Raw genomic sequence first — 24,153 nt, 5'->3', positions numbered from 1 at the left:
ATGGACACAACACACGACCCCAGCAGCCTAGAGCAGGAGAAAGTGCAGCTTTGGAGAGCAAGGTGAGATCAGACTGCAGCAGCCCATGCCACTGGTGATACAGCTGCAGGGAAAGACTATGAAGACTTCACTATCTTTGAGTCCAGCCTGTAGCCCTGAAGGGAGCAGGGTGCCTGTTAACCACAGCGGAACTAAATGGGCACGTTTCGCTCTCCACATCCCCCTACAACAGTGTCTGGCAACCAGCTGAGAGAAGGCGGGTGCCATTTTGGAGATAAGTAGGTAACAGGTGCAGCAGCTCTTGTGCACATGCCCAACAACTGGCAGAGATAAGACATCATCTCAGCAGAGGCACCTGCAGCAAGTTGGGTGCACACACCCAGCAATGGGCAGGGAGAAGGAGCCATTCCAATATCAGTACCAGCTGCAGAGACTCTTATATGTACCCATCTGGCAAACAGTGAGGAGAAGGTGTGATTGTGAAATAAGTAGGGCTGTGGCCGGCAGCTATTGTGCGTGTGTATGATCCAGGGATTTTAACAGAGGGAAATATCCACATTTCCCGCTGTCTGAGCCTGGTTGGGCACCCATGTAGAACTGTGAGATGCCCCCAGCCGATTAACATTCACAGGCTCCAGGGCTCAAACTGCCTAGGCAGAGTACTTGCAGGCAGTTGGCTCTGGGAACGTTTCAGTCTCTCCATGGATGGAACAGTCTACTGTGGGAGCCCTGTGTGATGAGACTGTGGGAATGTAGCTGGGTCTCTGGGCAATCACTGTGTGTGGCTTCACATGCCCAGAGCTCCCTGATTGCCTGGGGTGAATACTGTAGCAAGGTCCATGCTCACACTGAGGACTGCACAGTATTGTAGTCACTGAGGGCTAACACCCAGGCATTGATAACCTTGGAAGATAGGAGGCGAGGAAGTGGTTATGCCAACAGAGGTGACCATGCTCCCACCCTTTTTTTAACAACAGAATATCTACCACCCCCAACTTGGGTGTCACCCTGGATACTCACCCCACCCTGGAGCACTGACTAAAGTTCCCTGGCCACACCCAGCACACATCTCTGGATATTCACTGAAAGAGTAGACACTATACTAAGCCACAGATGCACAGTTCAAAGATGAAAGCCACCAGAGGGAAAAACCAACAACTATCTCCACAGATGCCTAAAAATAAATGAAGAAATATAAGCAACAAGAGTAAAGAAGACAATATGATCCTCTCCAAAGGAACACAACAATATTTCAATATTAGAATGTGAAGATGAAGAGATTGATGAAATGCTTGAAATGGAATTCACAAGATTAATCATAGGATTATTCAGAAGAAATGAGAAGCATATTCATGAATAAAAAAATCCATATATGACATGAATGAAAAATTTTCCCATGAAATTGAAATTTTAAAGAGAAATCAAAATGAAAAATTAGAAATGAAGAATTCAATAGGTCAAATAAAAAAAATGCAGCTGAAAGCTGTAATAACAGACTTGGTGAGTCAGAAAAAAAGGATATTTGAGCCAGAAGACAAATCACTTGAACTTTTTTATTCAGACAAAAAAAAAATGAAGAAATTAGAAAAATTTTAAAAACAGAGTTGGAGGAGGGGGAAGAAAGATGGTGAAATAGTGACAGCGAGGTCTGCTCTAGGCTCTGTGAACTTAGCAGGAAAAAAAGTGGAGAAGGTACACTCTCAGGGAAAAATTGCAGGGGAAACTGCACTGGGAGGTCTTATGAAAGCAGTGGAAATGGCCTAGAGCTAAGGGGAAGGCACAGACATGCAGCAATGAGCATAGAGCACAGAGAACGAACACAACAAAGAACTCATCAGCTCGCACTGGCTGGCAAGGGGAGGTCAGATTTCACTGGCCCTCACTACTGTTGATATAGCTGGAAGGAGAGTCTAGTAGACTGCACCTTGTTTGAGTCCAGCCCTGACCCTCAAGGAAGCTGGGCAACTGCTGACTGGGAGTGGGGAGGAGAGGGAAGCAGCATGTCTCTCTCTCTGCACTTCTTTTCGCTCCATACCAGTGCCCTGCGGCTAGCTGTGAAAAGGTGGAAGCTATTTTGGACACAAACAGGAGCAGCTGCTCCGGCTCTTCCATGCACATACAGCAGCTAAAGGGGACTATCAGCAGGGGAAACCATAGCAGTTTGAAACAACTTGTGGGGTCTGCCCCCACCTAGTCATCAGGGCAAAAACACCAGCTCCACTTAGCCCACCCAGCAAGAGGCAGGGAGGGAGAGCCAACCCACCAAAGGAAAGTACAGGCTGTAGGGTCTCTTGTACCTTCCCAGGGCAATTATGAGAGGGGTAGGGCTGTGGCCAGTGGGTATAGTGCACGTGTCTGACACAGGTATTTTACCAGGGGGAATAATCTCTGTTCCCCACTGAGTCTGAGTCTAGCTGGGGGAACTGAACTCCATCTGACCAGGTGAAACACAGGGCAGTGGCTCTGGGAACTCCTCAGTATCTGTGGATAGGACAGGCTAGTGGAAGAGAGTAGACTCTCTTGCACCCCTTGACCATGGGAGACCTGGGTGCTGCAACTGTGAAAACACTGACTTCATGAGAGGGGACAGGGTATAGCTGGGTTCTGGGCAAGCTCTGGGTGCAGAGCCATACTCTTGGAACACCTTGGGTGCCAGGGAAGCGCACAGCAGCTGGAACCATGCTCAAAGGGAGGACTGCGCAGATCATGTGCACGGATGTGTATTGAACGCACTGGGGTCTAACACCTGGGCCTTGCTCAGCTTGAAGAAGAGTAGGTGATGGAGTGATCACACCAACAGACATGACCATCTTCCCTTTCTGTTCATGAGGAGAGCCACCACCTCCAACTTGGGTGCTACCCTGGATACTCACTCTACCCTGCAGCACTGACTAGAGCTCACTGAACATACCCCCACATACCTCTTGTTATTTATTGAAAGCACAAATATTCTACTAAGCTACAGAGACACAGCTCAAAGATAAAAAACATCAGAGTGAAAAAACAACAATTAACTCCACAAATGCTTAAAAATAAAAGCAGAAATTCAAGAAACAACAATAAGGAAGACATCATGACCCCCCAAAGGACACAACAGCATTTTAATATTAGAATGTTAAGATGAAGAGATCAATGAAATTTCAGAAATATAATTCAAAAAATAAATAATAGGAATACTCAAAAGCAATCAGAAGCAAATCTGCGAACTAAAGTAAACTGTATGTGACATGAGTGAAAATTTTTCCTGTGAAATCGAGATTTTGAAGAGAAGTCAAAATGAAATATTTGAAATAATGAAATTAATAAATCAAATAAAAAATGCAGTGGAGAGTCTTAACAGCAGACTTGTTAAGGCAGAAGAAACAATAACCGAATTAGAATATAAATCTTTGAAAATACTACAGTAAGACCAAAAACAACAAGAAGAAAATGGAAAACTTAAAACCAGTGCTGGAGATTTATGGGATACCATCAAATGACCCAGCATATGGGTTTTAGGAGTTCCTGAAGGTATGGAAAGAGAGAATAGACAAGAAAGTCTATTTACTGAAATAATTAACTTCCCCAGTTTGGAGAAAGAAACAGATGTCCAACTAGAGAAAGCACATAGAACTCCTAACAGACATGACCAGAAAAGATCTTTACCACAACACATTGTATCAAACTCCCCACAGTAAAATGTAAAGAAAAGGTTCTAAAATGTGTAAGAGAAATGTCAGATTAATTTCAGAGGATCTCCAATTAGTCTTACAGCTGACTTCTCATCAGAAACCCTACAGGCTAGAAGAGAATGGTGAGATAGTCCAAGTCTTAAAAGAAAAAAAACTGTCAACTCAGAATACTGTACCCTCAAAGCTTGCATTTATGAATGAAGGTGAAATAAAGATAGAAATTGAAAGAATTTGTCAACACTATTCCAACCTTACAAAAGATGCTAAAGGAGGTGATACACACAGAAACACAGAAAGATAGCCATCATGATGAAAGAATGAGAAGGCAGAAAATTCCCCAATAGAAGTACAAAAGAAATCCAAAGTAAACAATGGTAGTATTTATGGAAAAATGGCAGGGCCAAGTCATTACTTATCAATAGTCACCTTGAAGGCAAATAGCCTCGACTCTCAAGTTAAAAGATTCAGACTGGCTGAATGGATTCAAAAACAAAACCCATCTATTTGTTGCCTATAAGAAACACATCTCACCAACAAAGATACATGCAGACTGAAAGTGAAAGAATGGAAAATGATATTCCATGCTAACAGATATCAAAGAAGAGCTGGTGTAGCTATCCTATTATCAGACAAAATATAATTTCACACAACAACTGTTATGAGAGACAAAGAAGGGCACTATGTAATGATGAAGGAATCAACTCAACAGGAAGATATGACTATAATAAATGTGTATGCACCTAATCACTGGACACCTCCCCATTTAAAAGAAATGTTAATGGATCTAAAGAGAGACATAGACTCCAATGCAGTAATAATAGGGGGAATTCAATACCCCACTTTCAGCAATAGACAGATCAACCAGACAGAAAATTAGCAAGGAAATAACAGAGCTAATCAACACTATAGACCAAATGGACCTAATGGATATCTACGGAACCCTTCACCTCACAGTGGCATTCTTCTCATCAGTTTATGGAATTTTCTCTAGGGTAGACCACATACTAGGCCATAAAGCAAGTCAGAAAATTAAAAAAAAATTGAAATCATACCATACATCGTCTCAGACTATGATGGAATGAAGCTGGAAGTCAATACCTCAAAATTCTCCATAAAATGCAAACACGTGGATGCTGAACAACATGCTCCTGAATGAACAGTAGGTCACAGAAGAAATCAAAAGAGAAATCAAAACATTTCTGGAAACGAATGAAGACAATACATTATATCAAAACTTATGGGGTATAGCAAAAGCAGTGATAGGCAGTAAGTTTATAGCAATTGGTGCCTACATGAAGAAATTGGAAAGGTACCAAATAAATGAGCTATCAGTGAATCATCTCAAGGACCTAAAAAAACAACAGGGGCCCGTGCTTTGGTGTACTGGGTAAAGCCACTGCCTGCTGTGGTGGCAACATATTTGGGTAATGGTTTGAGTCCTAGCTACTCCACTTCCAATTCAGCTCTCTGCTATGGCTTGGGAAAGCAGTAGATGATGGTCCAAGTCCTTGGGCCCCTGCACCCATGCAGGAAACCAAGATAAGCTCCTGGCTCCTCGCTTCAGATCAGATCAGCCTAGCTCCAGATGTTGCAGCCATTTGGGGAGTGTAACAGCAGATGGAAGACTCTCTCTCTCTCTCTCTCTCTCTCTCTCTCTCTCTCTGAGTGTGTGTGTGTGTGTGTAACTTTGCCTTTCAAATAAACAAATCTTTAAAAAGAAAAACAACAACAAACTATATCCAAAATTATTAGGAGGAAACAAAATTAAAATTAGTGAAGAAACAAAACAAAATTGAAACAAAAATACAAAAGATAAGTGAAATGAAAGCTGGTTTTTTGAGAAAAAAATTAACCAAATTAATACACCATAGGCACAACTAACCAAAACAAGGAGGGAGAAGACCCATATCAATAAAATCAGAGATGAAAAGTAAATGTAACAACAGATACCACGGCAATAAAAAGAATCATCAGGAATTAAGCAAAGATCTGTATGTCAACAAACTGAGAAACATAGAAGAAATGGACAGATTCCTAGACACATACAATCTACCAACATGGAGTCATGAAGACATAGAAAATCTAAACAGACCAACAACCAAGACAGAAATTGAACCACTAATAAAAACCATCCCAACAAAGAAAAGCCCAGGAGCAAATGGCTTCAGAGCTGAATTCAACCAGACATTTAAAGAATAACTAATTCCAATTCTTCTTAAGTGATTCAAAACAATTGAAAAGGATGGAAACCTCCCAAACTCCTTTTATGAAGCCTGCATCACCTTGATTCCTAAGCAAGAAAAAGGTACAACAGAGAAAGAGAACTATAGATCAATATCCCTGATGAACATAGATCCAAAAATCCTCAACAAAATATTAACCAACTGAATCCAATAACACATCAGAAAGATCGTTCACCTGGACCAAATGGGGTTTATCCTTGGTATGCGGAGATGGCTCAACATTCACAAACCAATAAATGTGATACATTGCATAAAGAAACTGAAGAAAAAGTAAGATTATCTCAATAGATGCAGAGAAAGCATTTGACAAATTACACATAGTTTCCTGATGGAAACCTTAATCAAATTGTGTACAGAAGGAACATTCCTCAACACAATCAAGGCAATTTATGAAAAACACACAGCTAGCATCTTATTGAATGGGGAATAGTTAGAAGCATTACACTAAGATCTGGAACCAGGCAATGATGCCCACTCTCACCATTGCAATTTAATATAGTCCTGGAAGTTTGAGCCAGAGCCATTAGGCCAGAAAAAGAAATCAAAAGGATACAAATTGAAAAGGAGGATGTCAAATAATCTCTGTTTGCAGATGACATGATTCTATATATAGGAGAAGCAAAGACTCCACTAAGACTATTGGAACTTATAAAAAGTTTGGTAAAGTAGCAATATATAAATCAACACACAAAAATCAATAGCCTTTGTATACACAGACAATAACAAGTGCAAGAAAGAATGTCTAAGATCAATATAATTCACCATAGCTACAAAACAAATTAAATAGTTTGGAATAAATCTAACTGAAGAAATCAAATATCTCTATGATGAAAATTAAAAAACATTAAAGAATAAATAGAAGACACCAAAAATATGGAAAAGTCTTCCATGTCTGTGCATTGGAAGAGTTAATATCATCAAAATGCCCATACTATTGAAAGCAATTTACAGATTCAATACAATCCCAATCAAAATACCAATGACATTCTTTTCAGATCTAGAAAAATCAATGCTAAAATTCATATGTAAATAAAGGGGCTCTGAATAGCTAAAGAAATACTAAACAACAAAAACAAAGCAAGATTTCAAGACACAACTGTAAGGCAGTTATAATCAAAACAGCTTGGCAATGGCACAAAAATAGATGTGCAGAACAATGGAACAGAATAGAAACTTCAGAAAGAAACCCACACATCTGCAACCAACTAATCCTTGACAAAGGATCTAAAATCAATCCCTGGAGCAGAGCAGTCTCTTCAACAAATGATACTGGGAAAACTAAATCTCCACATGCAGAAGTATGAAACAAGACCACTACCTTATACCTTACACAAAAACCCACTCAAAGTGGATCAAAGACCTAAATCTATGACCAGATACCATCAAATTACTAGAAAACTTTAGGGAAATTCTGCAAGACATTGTCATAGGCAAAGACTTCTTGGAAAAGACCTCAGAAGCACAGGCAATCGAAGTCAAAATTGACAAATGGGATTGCATCCAGCTGAGAGACTTCTACACTGCAAAGGAAACACTCAGCAAAGTAAAGAGGCAACTGACAGAATGGGAGAATATATTTGCAAACTATACAACTGATAAAGGATTAATATCAAGAATCTATAAACAGCTTAAGAAAATCAACAACAAGGAAACAAACAACCCAGATTAGAAATGGGTAAAGGACTTAAACAGGCATTTTGCAAAAGAGGAAATTGAAATGGCCAATAGACACATGAAAAAATGCTCAGGATCACTAGTCATCAGGGAAATGCAAATCAAAAACACAATGAGGTTTCACTTCACCCAGTTAGAATGGCTTTCATACTGAAGTAAACAAACAAAAATACTGGTGAGGATGTGGGGGAAAAATATCCTTATCCACGGTTGGTGGGAATGTACACTCGTGCAACCACTGTTGAAGACAGAATGGAAATAACTCAGAAATATGAATAGACCTACCATATGAACCAACTATTCCACTCCTGGGAATTTACCCAAATGAAATGAGATGAGCATATGAAAGAGTGATCTGTACCCCCATGTTCATTGCAGCTCAATTCACAATAGCAAAGATATGGAATCAACCAAGTCCATCAACTGAAGACTGAATAAAGAAATTATGGGATATATACATTATGGAATACTACCAAGTGTTTAAAAAATGCAATCCTGTCTTATGCAACAAAATGGATGCAACTGGAAACCATTATACTTAGTGAAATAAGCCAGTCACAAAAAGACAAATACCATACATTTTCTCTGATCTGTGGTAACTAATAGAGTAATTTATATGAGTGAAATTTACATTTTGAGACTCAATGATTGTTTTTAGCTGTCTTGCCTGTTGAGTAACAATGCTTTTTTCATTCGTACTATTTGTTGAACTCTTTACTTAGTGTAGGTTTAATCTTATGATTACAAAGTAAACTGGCAATAGACCTTTGTAAAAATTAAGAATGGGGATCTGTGATAACTAATAGAGCATCTAAAAGAGAACCTGTATAAGTGAAATTGTCACTTTGAGAAGCAATGACTTTGAACAGCTCTTGTCTTGACTGTTAATGAACAGGTTTTTTTTTCTTTTCTTTTACCTTATTTTACTTTTCTTTTTTTCTTTCATACTAATCAATGAACTCCTAACATATAGTTAACCATATGTATATGAAGTTAAGTAAAAATAGATCTTAGTAAAAAGAATGTGAATAAGAGATGTAAGAGAAAGGGGGTGAGAGTGTGGGGAGGAGGGCAGGCATGGAGGGAAGAATTACCATGAACCTAAAGTTGTAACTGTGAAATGTATAAAGTTTGTAACCATAAAGCTGTAGAGTTCTGCATACATTTCTACGGATTTACTTCTAAGGGTACAGTTTGGAAACCTGCCATGGGACCCTAAATCCCATTAAGCTAGGTAGTAAAAATAGCATTTTCAGTATTATGGAGATCATGTGGATAGGATTAATTGTTAAAGTGATCATATAGATAGGATCAAGTATTAAAGTGATCATATAAATAGAACCAAATATTCAGTAATAATAATGGATAGAATTAGAAAGGACTGGGAGAGGAGGCAAGATGGCGGAATGGGAAGGGAGCACACTGATAGTCCGGGGAGAGATAGTTTAATAAAAGTGGAGATACTGCAGGTTCAAGGAAGAGTAGGGGAGGAAACAGCAGAAGAAACTCTTCCGGAACGCGTGATTCACAGCGGACCTGCGTGGAGAGCGTGGGAGCCCACAGTTCGGGACACCAGCGGCAGACTCAACACACCAGCGCTGGAACGCGAGGTGAGCCGAACCTCAATAGCCAGAGACACCAGCAGGCAAGCGGAGAGAGGAGACTAGAGGGAACGACCCCCGGGGGGGGGGGGGAAGTTCACCAGGCTAACTGGAAGAGAGAGAGAGAAAAAAAAAAAAAAGGTGACTGGTATGGACACGGGTTTCTCTCTCTCTGCTCTCCTCTCAAGGGCGAGCAAGACAAAGAGCAGGCGCCATCTTGGACATACGTCATAAGCAGAGCGACCTCAGGTCTGCACCGGCCCTGAGCCTAGCAGAAAAACCTGACTCTGGGCGGGGCGAATTAACAGATTAGGACCTAGTAAATTTGTGGTGCTACTGAACTGAGACTGTGAAAAAAGAGACGGTGGGGGAGAGAACTCACAGAATTCACGTGAGCACTCTCCAGAGATGCTACAATTCCGTAACTTTGGCAACCTAGTGGGAGACTGAAGGAGAATTTGAGCCCACTCTGAGGGCCGAACAGATTCCCTGTGTGGTCCTTGGGAAAGAGCTTCTGATCTCTGGCTCCTGTGGGTATATCATTTGCCTGCTAACTACCTCCAACTTCATTCAGCTGTGCAGAATTACTTCCCTTTTGAATCAAAAAAAAAAAAAAAAAAAGAGAGAGAGAGAGAGAGGTTTACCACACCTAACCTGGGAGTGTCACCTTTGGCACACCAAACAGAGCTCTCAGGCCACACCCATCTCAAGCCCTAAGGCTCCATCAAAAACAGATAGTCCACTTAATCTAGAGTCATAGTATAACAAGAAAAAGCACCACAGTGAAGAAACCAAATATCTCCAATATGCCAAATAACAAACGCAAAAACTGAGGTAATAAAAACAAGGAAGTCACCATGACGCCCTCAAATGAAAAAGACACCCCAATTCAAGATTATGAAGATGATGACATAGAAGAAATGCAAGAAGCAGATCTCAAAAAACTGATAAGAACATTAAGAAGTTCTCAAAAACAAATTCTTGAACTACAGAAATCCTTAATGGACAAGATAGAAAATCTCTCTCGTGAAAATGAAATATTAAGGAGGAATCAAAATGAAACGAAACAACTAGTACAACAGGAAACTGTGATAGTGACTGAAGTGAAGAATTCAATAGATCAAATGAAAAACACAATAGAGAGCCTTACAAACAGAATGGGTGAAGCAGAAGAGAGAATATCGGACTTAGAAGACAGAGAACAGGAAAGGATACAGTCAGACCAAAGAAAAGAAGAGGAAATTAGAAATCTAAAACATATTGTCGGGAATCTTCAGGATACTATTAAAAAACCCAACATTCAGGTTCTAGGAGTTCCTGAAGGCATGGAGAGGGAGAAAGGATTAGAAGGCCTTTTTAGTGAGATATTAGCAGAAAATTTCCCAGGTTTGGAGAAGGACAGAGAAATCCTAGTACAGGAAGCTCACAGAACCCCTAATAAACACGACCAAAAGAGATCCTCACCACGACACGTTGTAATTAAACTCTCCACAGTGAAACATAAAGAAAAGATCCTAAAATGTGCAAGAGAGAAACGTCAGATTACTCTCAGAGGATCTCCAATCAGACTCACAGCTGACTTCTCATCAGAAACTCTACAAGCTAGGAGGGAATGGCGAGATATAGCCCAGGTACTAAGAGAGAACAACTGCCAGCCCAGAATATTATATCCTGCAAAGCTCTCATTTGTAAATGAAGGTGAAATAAAGACTTTTCATAGCAAACAGAAATTGAAAGAATTTGTTGCCACTTGTCCAGCCCTGCAAAAGATGCTTAAAGATGTGTTACACACAGAAACACAGAAACACGGTCATCAGTATGAAAGAAGGTAAAGGAAGGAAACCAAGGAAGGAAACCTCACAGCAAAAGATCACAGGGAATTCAAAGCATATATTAGAACTTATCTTTGGCAAATGGCAGGGCAAAGTTACCACTTATCATTAGTCACATTGCACGTGAATGGCCTGAACTGTCCAGTTAAAAGACACAGATTGGCTGATTGGGTTAAGGAACAAAACCCATCTATTTGCTGCTTACAAGAAACACATCTTTCCAACAAAGATCCATACAGACTGAAAGTGAAAGGCTGGAAAAAGATATACCATGCCAACAGAAATGAAAAAAGAGCGGGCGTAGCCATCTTAATATAAGACAAAGTAAACTTTACCACAAAAACCGTTAAGAGAGACAAAGAGGGACACTACATAATGATTAAGGGATCAATTCAACAGGAAGATATAACAATTATCAATGTATATGCACCTAACTACAGGGCACCGGTTTATCTAAAAGATTTGTTAACGGACTTAAAGGGAGACTTAGACCCCAATACAATAGTACTGGGGGACTTCAATACTCCACTCTCAGAAATAGACAGATCAATAGGACAGAAGATCAACAAGGATACAGTAGATTTAAATGACACTATAGCCCAAATGGATCTAACAGATATCTACAGAACTTTCAATCCTACAGCTAAAGATTTTACATTCTTCTCAGCAGTACATGGAACCTTCTCTAGGATTGACCACATACAGGGCCATAAAGCAAGTCTCAGCAAATTCAAAAGAATTAGAATCATACCATGCAGCTTCTCAGAGCATAAAGGAATGAAGTTGGAAATTAGCAACCCAGGAATCCCTAGAGCATATGCAAACACATGGAGATTGAACAACATGCTCCTGAATGAACAATGGGTCATAGAAGAAATCAAAAGAGAAATCAAAAACTTTCTGGAAGTAAATGAGGATAACAGCACAACATACCAAAACTTATGGGACGCAGCAAAAGCAGTGTTAAGAGGAAAGTTTATATCAATAGGTGCCTACATCAAGAAATTGGAAAGGCACCAAATAGAGGAGCTTTCAATTCACCTCAAGGATCTAGAAAACCTACAGCAAACCAGACCCAAATCTAGTAGGAGAAGAGAAATAATTAAAATCAGAGAAGAAATCAACAGGATTGAATCAAGAAAAACATTACAAAAAATCAGCCAAACGAGGAGCTGGTTTTTTGAAAAAATAAACAAAATTGACACTCCATTGGCCCAACTAACTAAAAAAAGAAGATAAAAGATACAAATGAATAAAATCAGAGATGAAAAAGGAAATGTAACAACAGACACCACAGAAATAAAAAGAATCATCAGAAATTACTACAAGGACTTGTATGCCAGCAAACAGGGAAACCTATCAGAAATGGATAGATTCCTGGACACATGCAACCTACCTAAATTGAACCAGGAAGACATCGAAAACCTAAACAGACCCATAACTGAGACAGAAATTGAAACAGTAATAAAGGCCCTCCCAACAAAGAAAAGCGCAGGACCAGATGGATTCACTGCTGAATTCTACCAGACATTTAAAGAAGAACTAACTCCAATTCTTCTCAAACTATTCAGAACAATCGAAGAAGAGGGAATCCTCCCAAATTCTTTCTATGAAGCCACCATCACCTTAATTCCTAAGCCGGAAAAAGATGCATCATTGAAAGAGAATTACAGACCAATATCCCTGATGAACATAGATGCAAAAATCCTTAATAAAATTCTGGCCAATAGAATGCAACAACACATCAGAAAGATCATCCACCCAGACCAAGTGGGATTTATCCCTGGTATCCAGGGATGGTTTAATGTGCGCAATCTATGAAAAACCCACAGCCAACATCCTATTGAATGGGGAAAAGTTGGAAGCATTTCCACTGAGATCTGGTACCAGACAGGGATGTCCACTCTCACCACTGCTATTCAATATAGTTCTGGAGGTTCTAGCCAGAGCGATTAGGCAAGAAAAAGAAATTAAAGGGATACAAATTGGGAAGGAAGAACTCAAACTATCCCTCTTTGCAGATGACATGATTCTGTATTTAGGGGACCCAAAGAACTCTACTAAGAGACTATTGGAACTCATAGAAGATTTTGGCAAAGTAGCAGGGTATAAAATCAATGCACAAAAATCAACAGACTTTGTATACACAAGCAATGCCACGGCTGAGAAAGAACTGCTAAGATCAATCCCATTCACAATAGCTACAAAAATAATCAAATACCTTGGAATAAACTTAACCAAGGACGTTAAAGATCTCTACGATGAGAATTACAAAGCCTTAAAGAAAGAAATAGAAGAGGATACCAAGAAATGGAAAAATCTTCCATGCTCATGGATTGGAAGAATCAATATCATCAAAATGTCCATTCTCCCAAAAGCAATTTATAAATTCAATGCAATACCAATCAACATACCGAAGACCTTCTTCTCAGATCTGGAAAAAATGGTGCTGAAATTCATATGGAGGCACAAGAGACCTCAAATAGCTAAAGCAATCTTGGACAACAAAAACAAAGCCGGACGCATCACAATACCAGATTTCAGGACATACTACAGGGCAGTTGTAATCAAAACAGCATGGTACTGGTACAGAAACAGATGGATAGACCAATGGAACAGAATTGAAACACCAGAAATCAACCCAAACATCTACAGCCAACTTATATTTGATCAAGGATCTAAAACTAATTCCTGGAGCAAGGACAGTCTATTCAATAAATGGTGCTGGGAAAATTGGATTTCCACGTGCAGAAGCATGAAGCAAGACCCCTACCTTACACCTTACACAAAAATCCACTCAACATGGATTAAAGACCTAAATCTATGACCTGACACCATCAAGTTACTAGAGAACATTGGAGAAACCCTTCAAGATATTGGCACAGGCAAAGAGTTTCTGGAAAAGACCCGAGAGGCACAGGCAGCCAAAGCCAAAATTAACTATTGGGATTGCATCAAATTGAGAAGTTTCTGTACTGCAAAAGAAACAGTCAGGAGAGTGAAGAGACAACCGACAGAATGGGAAAAAATATTTGCAAACTATGCAACAGATAAAGGGTTAATAACCAGAATCTACAAAGAGATCAAGAAACTCCACAAAAACAAAACCAACAACCCACTTAAGAGATGGGCCAAGGACCTCAATAGACATTTTTCAAAAGAGGAAATCCAAATGGCCAACAGGCACATGAAAAAATGTTCAAGGTCATTAGTAATCAGGGAAATGCAAATCAAAACCACAATGAGGTTTCACCTCACCCCGGTTAGAATGGCTCACATGCAGAAATCTACCAACAACAGATGCTGGCGAGGATGTGGGGAAAAAGGGACACTAACCCACTGTTGGTGGGAATGCAAACTGGTCAAGCCACTATGGAAGTCAGTCTGGAGATTCCTCAGAAACCTGAAGATAACCCTACCGTTCGACCCAGCCATCCCACTCCTTGGAATTTACCCAAAGGAATTTAAATTGGAAACAAAAAAGTGGTCTGCAGCCTAATGTTTATTGCAGCTCAATTCACAATAGCTAAGACCTGGAACCGACCTAAATGCCCATCAACGGTAGATTGGATAAAGAAATTATGGGATATGTACTCTTTAGAATACTATACCGCAGTAAGAAACAACGAAATCCAGTCATTTGCAACAAAATGGAGGAATCTGGAACACATCATGCTGAGTGAAATAAGCCAGTCCCAAAGGGACAAATACCATATGTTCTCCCTGATCGGTGACAACTGACTGAACACCAAAAAGGAAACCTGTTGAAGTGAAACGGACACTATGGGAAACGGTGACTTGATCAGCATAGCCCTGACTGTTAATGAACAACTTAATACATTATCCCTCTTAGTAGTTTTTTTGTCTGTTCTACTTAATATGACTGGTTTAATTCTGTAATTAATACACAGTTATTCTTAAGTGTTAAAAATTAACTGAAATGTGATCCCTGTTAAACATAAGAGTGGGAATAAGAGAGGGAAGAGATGTATAATTTGGGACATGCTCAAGCTGACTTGCCCCAAATGGTAGAGTTAGAAACATACCAGAGGATTCCAATTCAATCCCATCAAGGTGGCATGTACCAATGCCATCTCACTATTCCAAGTGATCAATTTCAGTTCACGATTGATCATAATGAAAGGACTAAGAGTCAAAGGGAGCACATAAACAAGTCTAGTACCTGCTAACACTAACCGATAGAATAAATAAAGGGGAGAGTGATCCAACATGGGAAGTGAGATACTCAGCAGACTCATAGAATGGCAGATGTCCTAAATAGCACTCTGGCCTCAGAATCAGCCCTAAAGGCATTCGGATCTGGCTGAAAAGCCCATGAGAGTATTTCAGGCATAGAAAGCCAAGACACTCTGGCAAAAGATCTCTGTGAGTGAGATCCCAGTGGAAAGAACAGGTCTTCAAAGAAGGAGGTACCTTTCTCTGAAGGGAGGAGAGAACCTCCACTTTGACTATGACCTTGTCTAAACAAGATAAGAATCGGAGAACTCAGAGGGCTTCCATAGCCTTGGAAACTCATGACTGGAGCATAGGGAGATTACTGATGCCATAGACAGGAGTGTCAATTGGTAAAGTCAACAACAGGAGTCACTGTGCACTTACTCCTCATGTAGGATCTCTGTCCTTAATGTGCTGTGCATTGAGATTTAATGCTATAACGAGTACTCAAATAATATATTTCACTTTGTGTTTCTATGGGGGTGCAAACTGTTGAAATCTTTACTTAATGCATACTAAACTGATCCTCTGTAAAAAAAAAAAAAAGAAATTATCAACTCCCAACTTGACTCTCACTGGGATTAAACATGACAATAGGTCTGATCTGATTTCATCATCATTTAAAAAAATCATCTATTATTTCTCACTTTATGTTTCTGTGTGGGAGCAAACTGTTGAAATCCTTACTTAATGTATACTAAGCTGATCTTCTGTATATTAAGATAATCGAAAATGAATCTTGATGTGAATGGAAGTGGAGAGGGAGTGGGAAAAGGGAGGGTGGTGGGTGGGAGGGACGGTATGTGGGGGAAGCCATTGTAATCCATAAATCGTAATTTGGAAATTTGTATTCATTAAATAAAAGTTAAAAAAAAAGAAAGGACTGAATGCTCCAACATGGGAAGCAGTTCATACAGCAGACTCACAGAATGACAATCATCTTAAGTAACACTCTGACCTCAGCACCAGCGCTTAAGGCATTCTGGTCTGGCTGAAAGGTCCAGGAGAGCATTTCAGGCATAGAAAGCTAAGACACTGTGCAAAAAAAGTGTCCTATATAAAGGACCTCTGTGGGTGAGACCCCAGTGGAAAGAAGTGGACATCAAAGGAGGGGGGGGAGGAGCAAACTTCCACTTTGCTTATGGCCTTGTCAAAATACTGATGGAGTTTGTGGATCTAAAAGGCTTCCCTAGCCTAGGCAGCTCATTTCAAGAGCAATGGGTGATCACTGATGTCATACATAAGAGTGTTTATTGTTAAATTAACAACAGGAATCACTGTGCACTAACTTTCTATGCAGGACATCTTTCCTCAAAGAGCTGTATTATGAGACTTAAAAGTAGAACTTATTCTCAAATAATTACTTCATTTTAATGTATTAAATGGAGGATACTCTAATGTCCTGTAAGTGAAAATTAAGTCTAAGATGTATCATCTTTTATTATCTCTTTGGAGATAATTAAGTTCCTAAAGAAAAAAAGGCAAAATCACCTTCGAGATGCAATGACTTTGAACAGCCATTGTGGAAACTACTGAGGAACAGTTTTTCTTCGTTAATTTTTTTTGTCTTTTTGTCCTTCTTTTTCTTTGAACTCTTTACTTAGAATAGACTTAATCTTCTGTGTATAAAGTTAAACGAAAATAGATGTTTGTAAAAAACAAGTCTGGGAACAGGAGAGGGAAGAGGAGGCAGTGGGTACTGTGGGAGGAATTAATATGTTCCTAAAGTTGCATTTACAAAATACATGCAGGGGCTGGCACTGTGGCACAGTGGGTTAAAGCCCTGGCCTGAAGTGCCAGCACCCATATGGGTGCTGGTTCTAGTTCTGGCTGTTCCTCTTCCAATCCAACTCTCTGCTATGGCCTGGGAAAGCAGTGGAAAATGGCCCAAGTCCTTGGGCCCCTGCACCCACGTGGAGACCCAGAGGAAGCTCCTGTATCCTGGCTCCAGATTGGCGCAGCTCCAGCCATTGCCATCTGGGGAGTGAATCAGCGGATAGAAGACCTCTCTCTCTGTTTCTACCTCTCTCTGTAACTCTGTCTTTCAAATAAATTTTAAAAAATACATGCAAATAAAACAATAAATAAAATTTTTAAAAAGACAAAAAAAAGGAATGGAGATAGGAGAGGGAGGAGGAAGAAGGGTGGAAGCATGAGTGGAAGGGAGGGTAGGGTGAGAAATGTCACTATGCTCCTGAATCTACATTAGAAATACATACATTAGAAATACATTAAATTTGTATACCTTAAAAATTTTTAAAGATTATCATAAGAATTAAATAAGTTAAAATAATGATGTAAAAAATAAAGGAAAGGGCCTAAAATATGCTATCAGACAAGTCAGGGCATGTGGCCTCTGTAACAAAAAGAAAAAAGAAACTTGGAGGCAGACCTTAGACCCCTGCCTTACTCCAACAAATCAACAAATTCAGAGATGAGGAACACATCCAGTGGAAGACTAGCAAACTGACTTACTCAAATACACTGTTCACATGGGTTTAAGTGCTTCCTAGTTTTTATAGATACATTTAATGGGTGGATAACAGCTTTCTATACTGGAACTGAGCTGACACAGGAACTAACAAAAGCCCTTCTAAAGAAAATCATTCCTCATATTAGACTTCCTACTTCCTTATAAAGTAATAATGGGCCATGCTTTACAGCGAAGTACAGGCAACAGGTTGCCCTTGCGGTGGGAATCACTTATCCCCTTCCATCTGCTTGGATACCTCAGTCTTCAGGAAAGTTTGAAAGGGCAAATCAATTGTAAGATGACGCTAGCTAAACTTTGCCAAGAGACCTCAGAAACTCGGTTAATACTATTACTTATAACTCTCCTTAGAACAAAAATCACCCCAAAGGACAAATTACAACTCGGGCCTGATGAGGTGACCTATGAAAAACCTTCCCTCACCTTGGACTTTCTATCTGGTTCTGAGACCCATAACTGTCTCCAGTGTATTATTAATTGAGGGCAGGTCCAGAAAGCCTACCTGATTATGGAAATTAGATTTTATCATCCCAATACATACCCACGAGGTCCTGCCTCAAGCAGTGTCTGAGACTTTTGCTTAACACCTGGAAGGAAGGCTCACTTTCTGACTAACTGAACACAAGATGGAAGTAGTTGAGCTCCAAGGAGTCCCTGGCTGGGTACACCTTTCCAGGGTTAAGCTCGGTCCCATGACCTACCTGAGGAAAGGCCACTGGACTTCATGGAGACTTTAGCTCCTGCACACACTGCAACTCCACTGGAAGGACTAAAGGTTCTGTTCTAGAAGATTCGAGATAAGTAACAACTCCTTGACATAAGTGGTGCTTTAGCTCTCATTTATTTAGCCTCCCTGTCACATTGCTATTGCACCCTGCTGTTTATTTAGCCTATTTGTAATCTAGATGTTAATACAACAGATTAACTAAGCATCACATTCGGCATCACTGCTTCTCCCATTCTAGGTGTTTGTCTCTTAGTAGGAACCCTCATAATTCTTGCCCTAGTGTTGATTTGTTTTCCCAGAGGAAAGCCCCTCCTAACTTAATTTTTTAAAGCTATACCCGTTCCTGCTTACTTCCCCTTCTTATATTTCTTTTTTTTTAACTTTTATTTAATGAATATAAATTTCCAAAGTACAGCTTATGGATTTCAATGGCTTCCCCCCCCATAACGTCCCTCCCACCTGCAACCCTCCCCTTTCCCACTCCTTCTCCCCTTCCATTCACATCAAGATTCATTTTTGTTTCTCTTTATATACAGAAGATCAGTTTAGCATACATTAAGTAAAGATTTCAACAGTTTGCTCCCACACAGAAACATAAAGTGAAAAATACTGTTTGAGTACTAGTTATAGCATTAAATCTCAATGTACAGCACATTAAGGACAGAGATCCTACATGAGGAGTAAGTGCACAGTGACTCCTGTTGTTGACTTAACAAGTTGACACTCTTGTTTATGGCCTCAGTAATCACCCTAGGCTCTTGTCATGAGCTGCGAAGGCTATGGAAGCCCCCTGAGTTCACCGACTCTGATCATATTTAGACAAGGCCATGGTCAAAATGGAAGTTCTCTCCTCCCTTCAGAGAAAGGTACCTCCTTCTTTGATGACCCGTTCTTTCCACTGAGATCTCACTCGTGGAGATCTTTCATTTAGTTGTTGTTGTTTTTTTTTTTTTTTTTTTTTTTTTGCCAGAGTGTCTTGGCTTTCCATGCCTGAAATACTCTCATGGGCTTTTCAGCCACATCCAAACACCTTAAGGGCTGATTCTGAGGCCAGAGTGCTGTTTAGGACATCTGCCATTCTATGGGTCTGCTGTGTATCTCACTTCCCATGTTGGATCATTCTCTCCCTTTTTCATTCTATCAGCTAGTATTTGCAGACACTATTCTTGTTTATGTGATCCCTTTGGTTCTTAGTCCTATCATTATGATCAATTGTGAACAGAAATTATCACTGGGACTAGTGAGATGGCATTGGTACATGCCACCTTGATGGGATTGAATTGGAATCCCCTGGTATGTTTTTAACTCTACCATTTGAGGTAAGTCATCTTGAGCATGTCCCAAATTGCACATCTCTTCCCTCTCTTATTCCCACTCTTATATTTAACAGTGATCACTTTTCAGTTAAGTTTCAGCACTTAAGAAGAATTGTGTATTGATTACAGTATTCAACCAAAAATATTAAGTAGAACAAACAAAAAAATACTAAGAGGGATAACATAATAAGTTGTTCATCAACAGTCAGGGCGAGGGCTGATCAAGTCACCGTTTCTCATAGTGTTCATATTTCACTTTAACAGGTTTCCTTTTTGGTGCTCAGTTAGTTGTCACCTATAAGGGAGAACATGTGGTATTTGTCCCTTTGGGATTGACTTATTTTACTCAACATAATATTTTCCAAGTTCCTAACAGGGATCACTTTTCAGTTAAAATTTAAACACCTATGAATAATTGTGTGTTAATTACAGAGTTCAACCAATGGTACTAGAACAAAAAAAATACTAAAATGGATAAAGTATTACATTGTACATCAACCGTCAGGACAAGAGCTGATCAAGTCACTGTTTCTCATAGTGTCCATTTCACTTCAACAGGTTTCCCCTTTGGTGCTCAGTTAGTTGTCGCCAATCAGGGAGAACATATGATATTTGTCCCTTTGGGACTGGCTTAATTCACTCAGCATGATGTTTTCCAAATTCCTCCATCTTGTTGCAAATGACTGGGTTTCATTGTTTTTGACTGCTGTATAGTATTCTATAGAGTACATGTTCCATAATTTTTTTATCCAGTCTACTGTTGATGGGCATTTGGGTTGGTTCCAGGTCTTAGCTATTGTGAATTGAGCTGCAATAAACATTAATGTGCAGACAGCTTGTTTGCAAATTTCATTTCCTTTGGATAAATTCCAAGGAGTGGGATGGCTGGGTTGAATGGTAGGGTTATATTCATTCTTATATTTCTTAAACAGCTTACTGTAAAGAAAAACTCACCATGGGGCTCCTCTTTACAGTCTACATTTTGGGATCCTGATTTATGCACAAGGAGACTAATAGAGATTTAATCTTTCAGTCAATGTCTTCTGTACTATAGCACACAGGGAGAACCTCACCAGCTTCTGGATAAACCGTGCTAGACCCAAAAATCCAATCCAGGGTAGATATCTTATTGGAATACACTCTCAGCTCACATAAAACAACAAAGACCTTAAATGAAACCCTGATTTAAATTAAGATTTAGGAAGCCCAACCTTTGCAAGCTCCTGGTTATGTTTTAGACTTAACACTCCAGAAAGAGAATCTTTCCATAAATCTACCACCAGTCTCCCATGTAATGATCTTGGATGCCCTCCTTGCTAAAATGAGACCCATACAGCAAAAATAGGCTCTTTCCAGGCCTTAACAGGCCTCTCTACAAATACCAATCCCCTACATGGAAGACTTCTCAAGTTTCTTATTGAAGCAGTATAATAACCCACTCTCTAATTGTCAACCCAATTTGACTCATGCATTTCCAGACTTGTCAAAGGACCCCAAAAGAAGCCACAACAGAGAGAAACTAGAAAACTACTGCAGAAGATAGAAAGGAAGACATCCTTTTCAGGAAAAGCCACCTATATCTTGAAGACCACCAGACAGACATGTAAGTACCCCCTTACAGAATTGGGGCCCATGAATGCAACTGCACTCCATTCCCTCTAGAAGCTTAGCCAACTATGACAAGTCTCACCAACTGTTCTCTGTACTCCCTCAGGCCACCCTTGGCTCTGTATAAACCCTCTGCAAAAGGGCTTCTACATTAACAATGCTCTTCTCTAGGCCGGCGCCGCGGCTCACTAGGCTAATCCTCTGCCTAGCGGCGCCGGCACACCGGGTTCTAGTCCCAGTCGGGGCGCCGGATTCTGTCCCGGTTGCCCCTCTTCCAGGCCAGCCCTCTGCTGTGGCCAGGGAGTGCATTGGAGGATGGCCCAGGTGCTTGGGCCCTGCACCCCATGGGAGACCAGGAAAAGCACCTGGCTCCTGGCTCCTGCCATTGGATCAGCGCGGTGTGCCGGCCGCAGCACGCCGGCTGCAGGGGCGGCCATTGGAGGGTGAACCAACGGCAAAAAAGGAAGACCTTTCTCTCTGTCTCTCTCTCTCACTGTCCACTCTGCCTGTCAAAAAAAAAAAAAAAAAAAAAAAACAAAAAAACAATGCTCTTCTCTGAATTGATTCTTGCTTACCAGTGTATAGACAATGTCCACTTTATGGGTGCTTACACACTGGGGTAACTTTTTCCAAGAGAAATCACACTTTTCAATGACACCAAGACTCCCTCTCCCCAGAGAAGAGTCTGGATTCATGATGGCTAAGGCTACTGAAACTACTGCAGCTTCAACCCATGGGAAGGCTTTACATATCACAAACACATCTGAAACTTGCTAACAAAATTGCTGAGGTCATTGCATATAACATGGCCAATGGCCCTGATAAAATTCAGATCTCTTGGATTCCCTAGCCAATATGGAATAATTAGAGAACTCTAAACTTTTTATTAGCCAAGCAAGAAGGAGTTTATGCAGTTATCAACTCATCCTGTTGCACTTGGGTTAATACCTCAGGTCAAGCTGAAGTAAATATTCAAGCCATTTACAAGGAGGCTGAGTGGCTACACAAGTATAACAGAAGCTTCAACAGATCCACGCCAATACGATGACCCTGAGGGGATACCACACAATGACTATCAATAAATAGCCTGATGGCAGTATCTATCTGCCTGTGGGACTTAGATACAGGACTCCTATCATTCATTAAAATCCAACGCTCATCTGAGCAGAAAGGGACTCTTGGCTCTGTTGAGCCAAGGCAAGGCAATCTTGACTCCTTGGAAAGGAAGGACCTACATTCCATCTCAGCCTAAAGAAGTTACAGAAGGCTCTCCCTCATTCTGCTTCCTCTTATAAGATTTAAGTGTTCAGATTCCTTCAGGGGGAATGTTAGAGTAGGCAGACAGCTAAATGTGAGCAGAACCCTGATGTCCCACAAAGTCTCAAGGACTTTCCATATCATTAATAACTCAGAATCTACAGGTTGGGCAAGTATCCCAGAAAAGGCAGCCATATTGTCAGCCACACTGTTACCTTAATTAACTCTCGGCTTATTATAACATTAGCATTGCAGTATCAGCTGTGACCCACCTCCAACATCACCATGACAGACTGGAAAGAGCCTTATTGGGAAAGAAAAGAGGGGACAGTGCTATTCCAGGAAAACCTCACCTTATTCCCAGAATTCTCCTTCTAGCTCATGAATAGTCCTGCCTCTTCATCAGAAGATAGAGGTAAAAGAGTAAATACCTAGAAGATTTGTCTCCTAATCCAATAAACAAAGCATGGGCGAGAGTTAGTCACTTATTCCCAGGTTTGTCCACTTATCTATTTCTTTTATTTATTTCTCAACTTTCATTATAGTTGGAAAGAATTCAAGGAAATGAAAAGTCAAATTGTGGTCACCACTAAATTAATTTATGCAGCTTTCCCAACCATTGTATTACAAAGGCCATTCTTCCTGGTATTCTTGGTCATTTATCTGATAACTTTTCTGGGAAATTCCACTAGGCTCAGTCCTGCTCTCCATACTCCAATGTATTATTTCCTCAGCAACTTGAGCTTCTTGGACATCTGCTACACTTCTACCACTGTTCCAGTCATGCTCGTGAACTTCTTCCGGGAAAAGAAGACCATCTCCTACGAGGGCTGCCTTTCCCAGATGTTCTTCCACGTGACATGTGCTGGCACCGAATGTGTCTTGTTGGCTGCTATGGCTTATGACTGCTACGTGGCCATTTGCCGCCCTCTCCAATACCCAGTTCTCATGAGTGCGAAGGTCTGTGTTTGCTTGGTGACTGCATCCTGGATGTGTGGGCTGGTGAACTCTGTGACGCACACCGTGCTGACAGCCTCACTCACTCTGTGTGGGCCCAACCACATCAGCCACTTCCTCTGTGACATCCCCCTGCTCCTGAAGCTCTCCTGCTCAGACACCTCTGTCAATGAGTCTGTGCTGCACGTGGCCAGCGCCACCATCGGCCTGAGCCCCTGCCTCTTCACGGCGGTGTCCTACATACGCATCGTCTCTGCCATCCTTCAGATTCCCTCTGCTCAGGGCAGGAGCAAGGCCTTCTCGACCTGTGCATCCCACCTCACTGTGGTGGTGGTTTTCTTTGGAACAGCCAACTTCAACTATGACAGGCCCCGCGATGGCTCCTCCCTGGACATGGACATCCTGGTCTCTGTGCTCTTCTGTGTTGTGACCCCCATGTTGAACCCCATCATCTACAGCCTGAGGAACAAGGAGGTCAAGGGTGCCCTGAGGAAGCTTACTGGAAAACAGGGTTCTCTAGTGAGGTCAGCAACTGGATAA

The 24,153-nt window shown here is 40.7% G+C and overlaps 1 protein-coding gene across 1 annotated transcript; it reads left to right on the top strand.

Annotated features, from left to right (window-relative positions):
• Positions 1-24,153, top strand: LOC138850357 (olfactory receptor 5V1-like). Its single transcript, XM_089299390.1, has 2 exons — positions 1-62; positions 23,202-24,153. The coding sequence occupies exons 1-2, from the start codon at positions 1-3 to the stop codon at positions 24,151-24,153; spliced, it is 1,014 nt and encodes a 337-aa protein (XP_089155516.1).

The sequence above is a fragment of the Oryctolagus cuniculus genome, chromosome 7, assembly GCF_051225735.1.
Source record: "Oryctolagus cuniculus isolate XC-2025 breed Fujian yellow rabbit chromosome 7, ASM5122573v1, whole genome shotgun sequence".
NCBI lineage: Eukaryota > Metazoa > Chordata > Mammalia > Lagomorpha > Leporidae > Oryctolagus > Oryctolagus cuniculus.
This window is presented reverse-complemented; position numbering and strand designations above follow the sequence as displayed.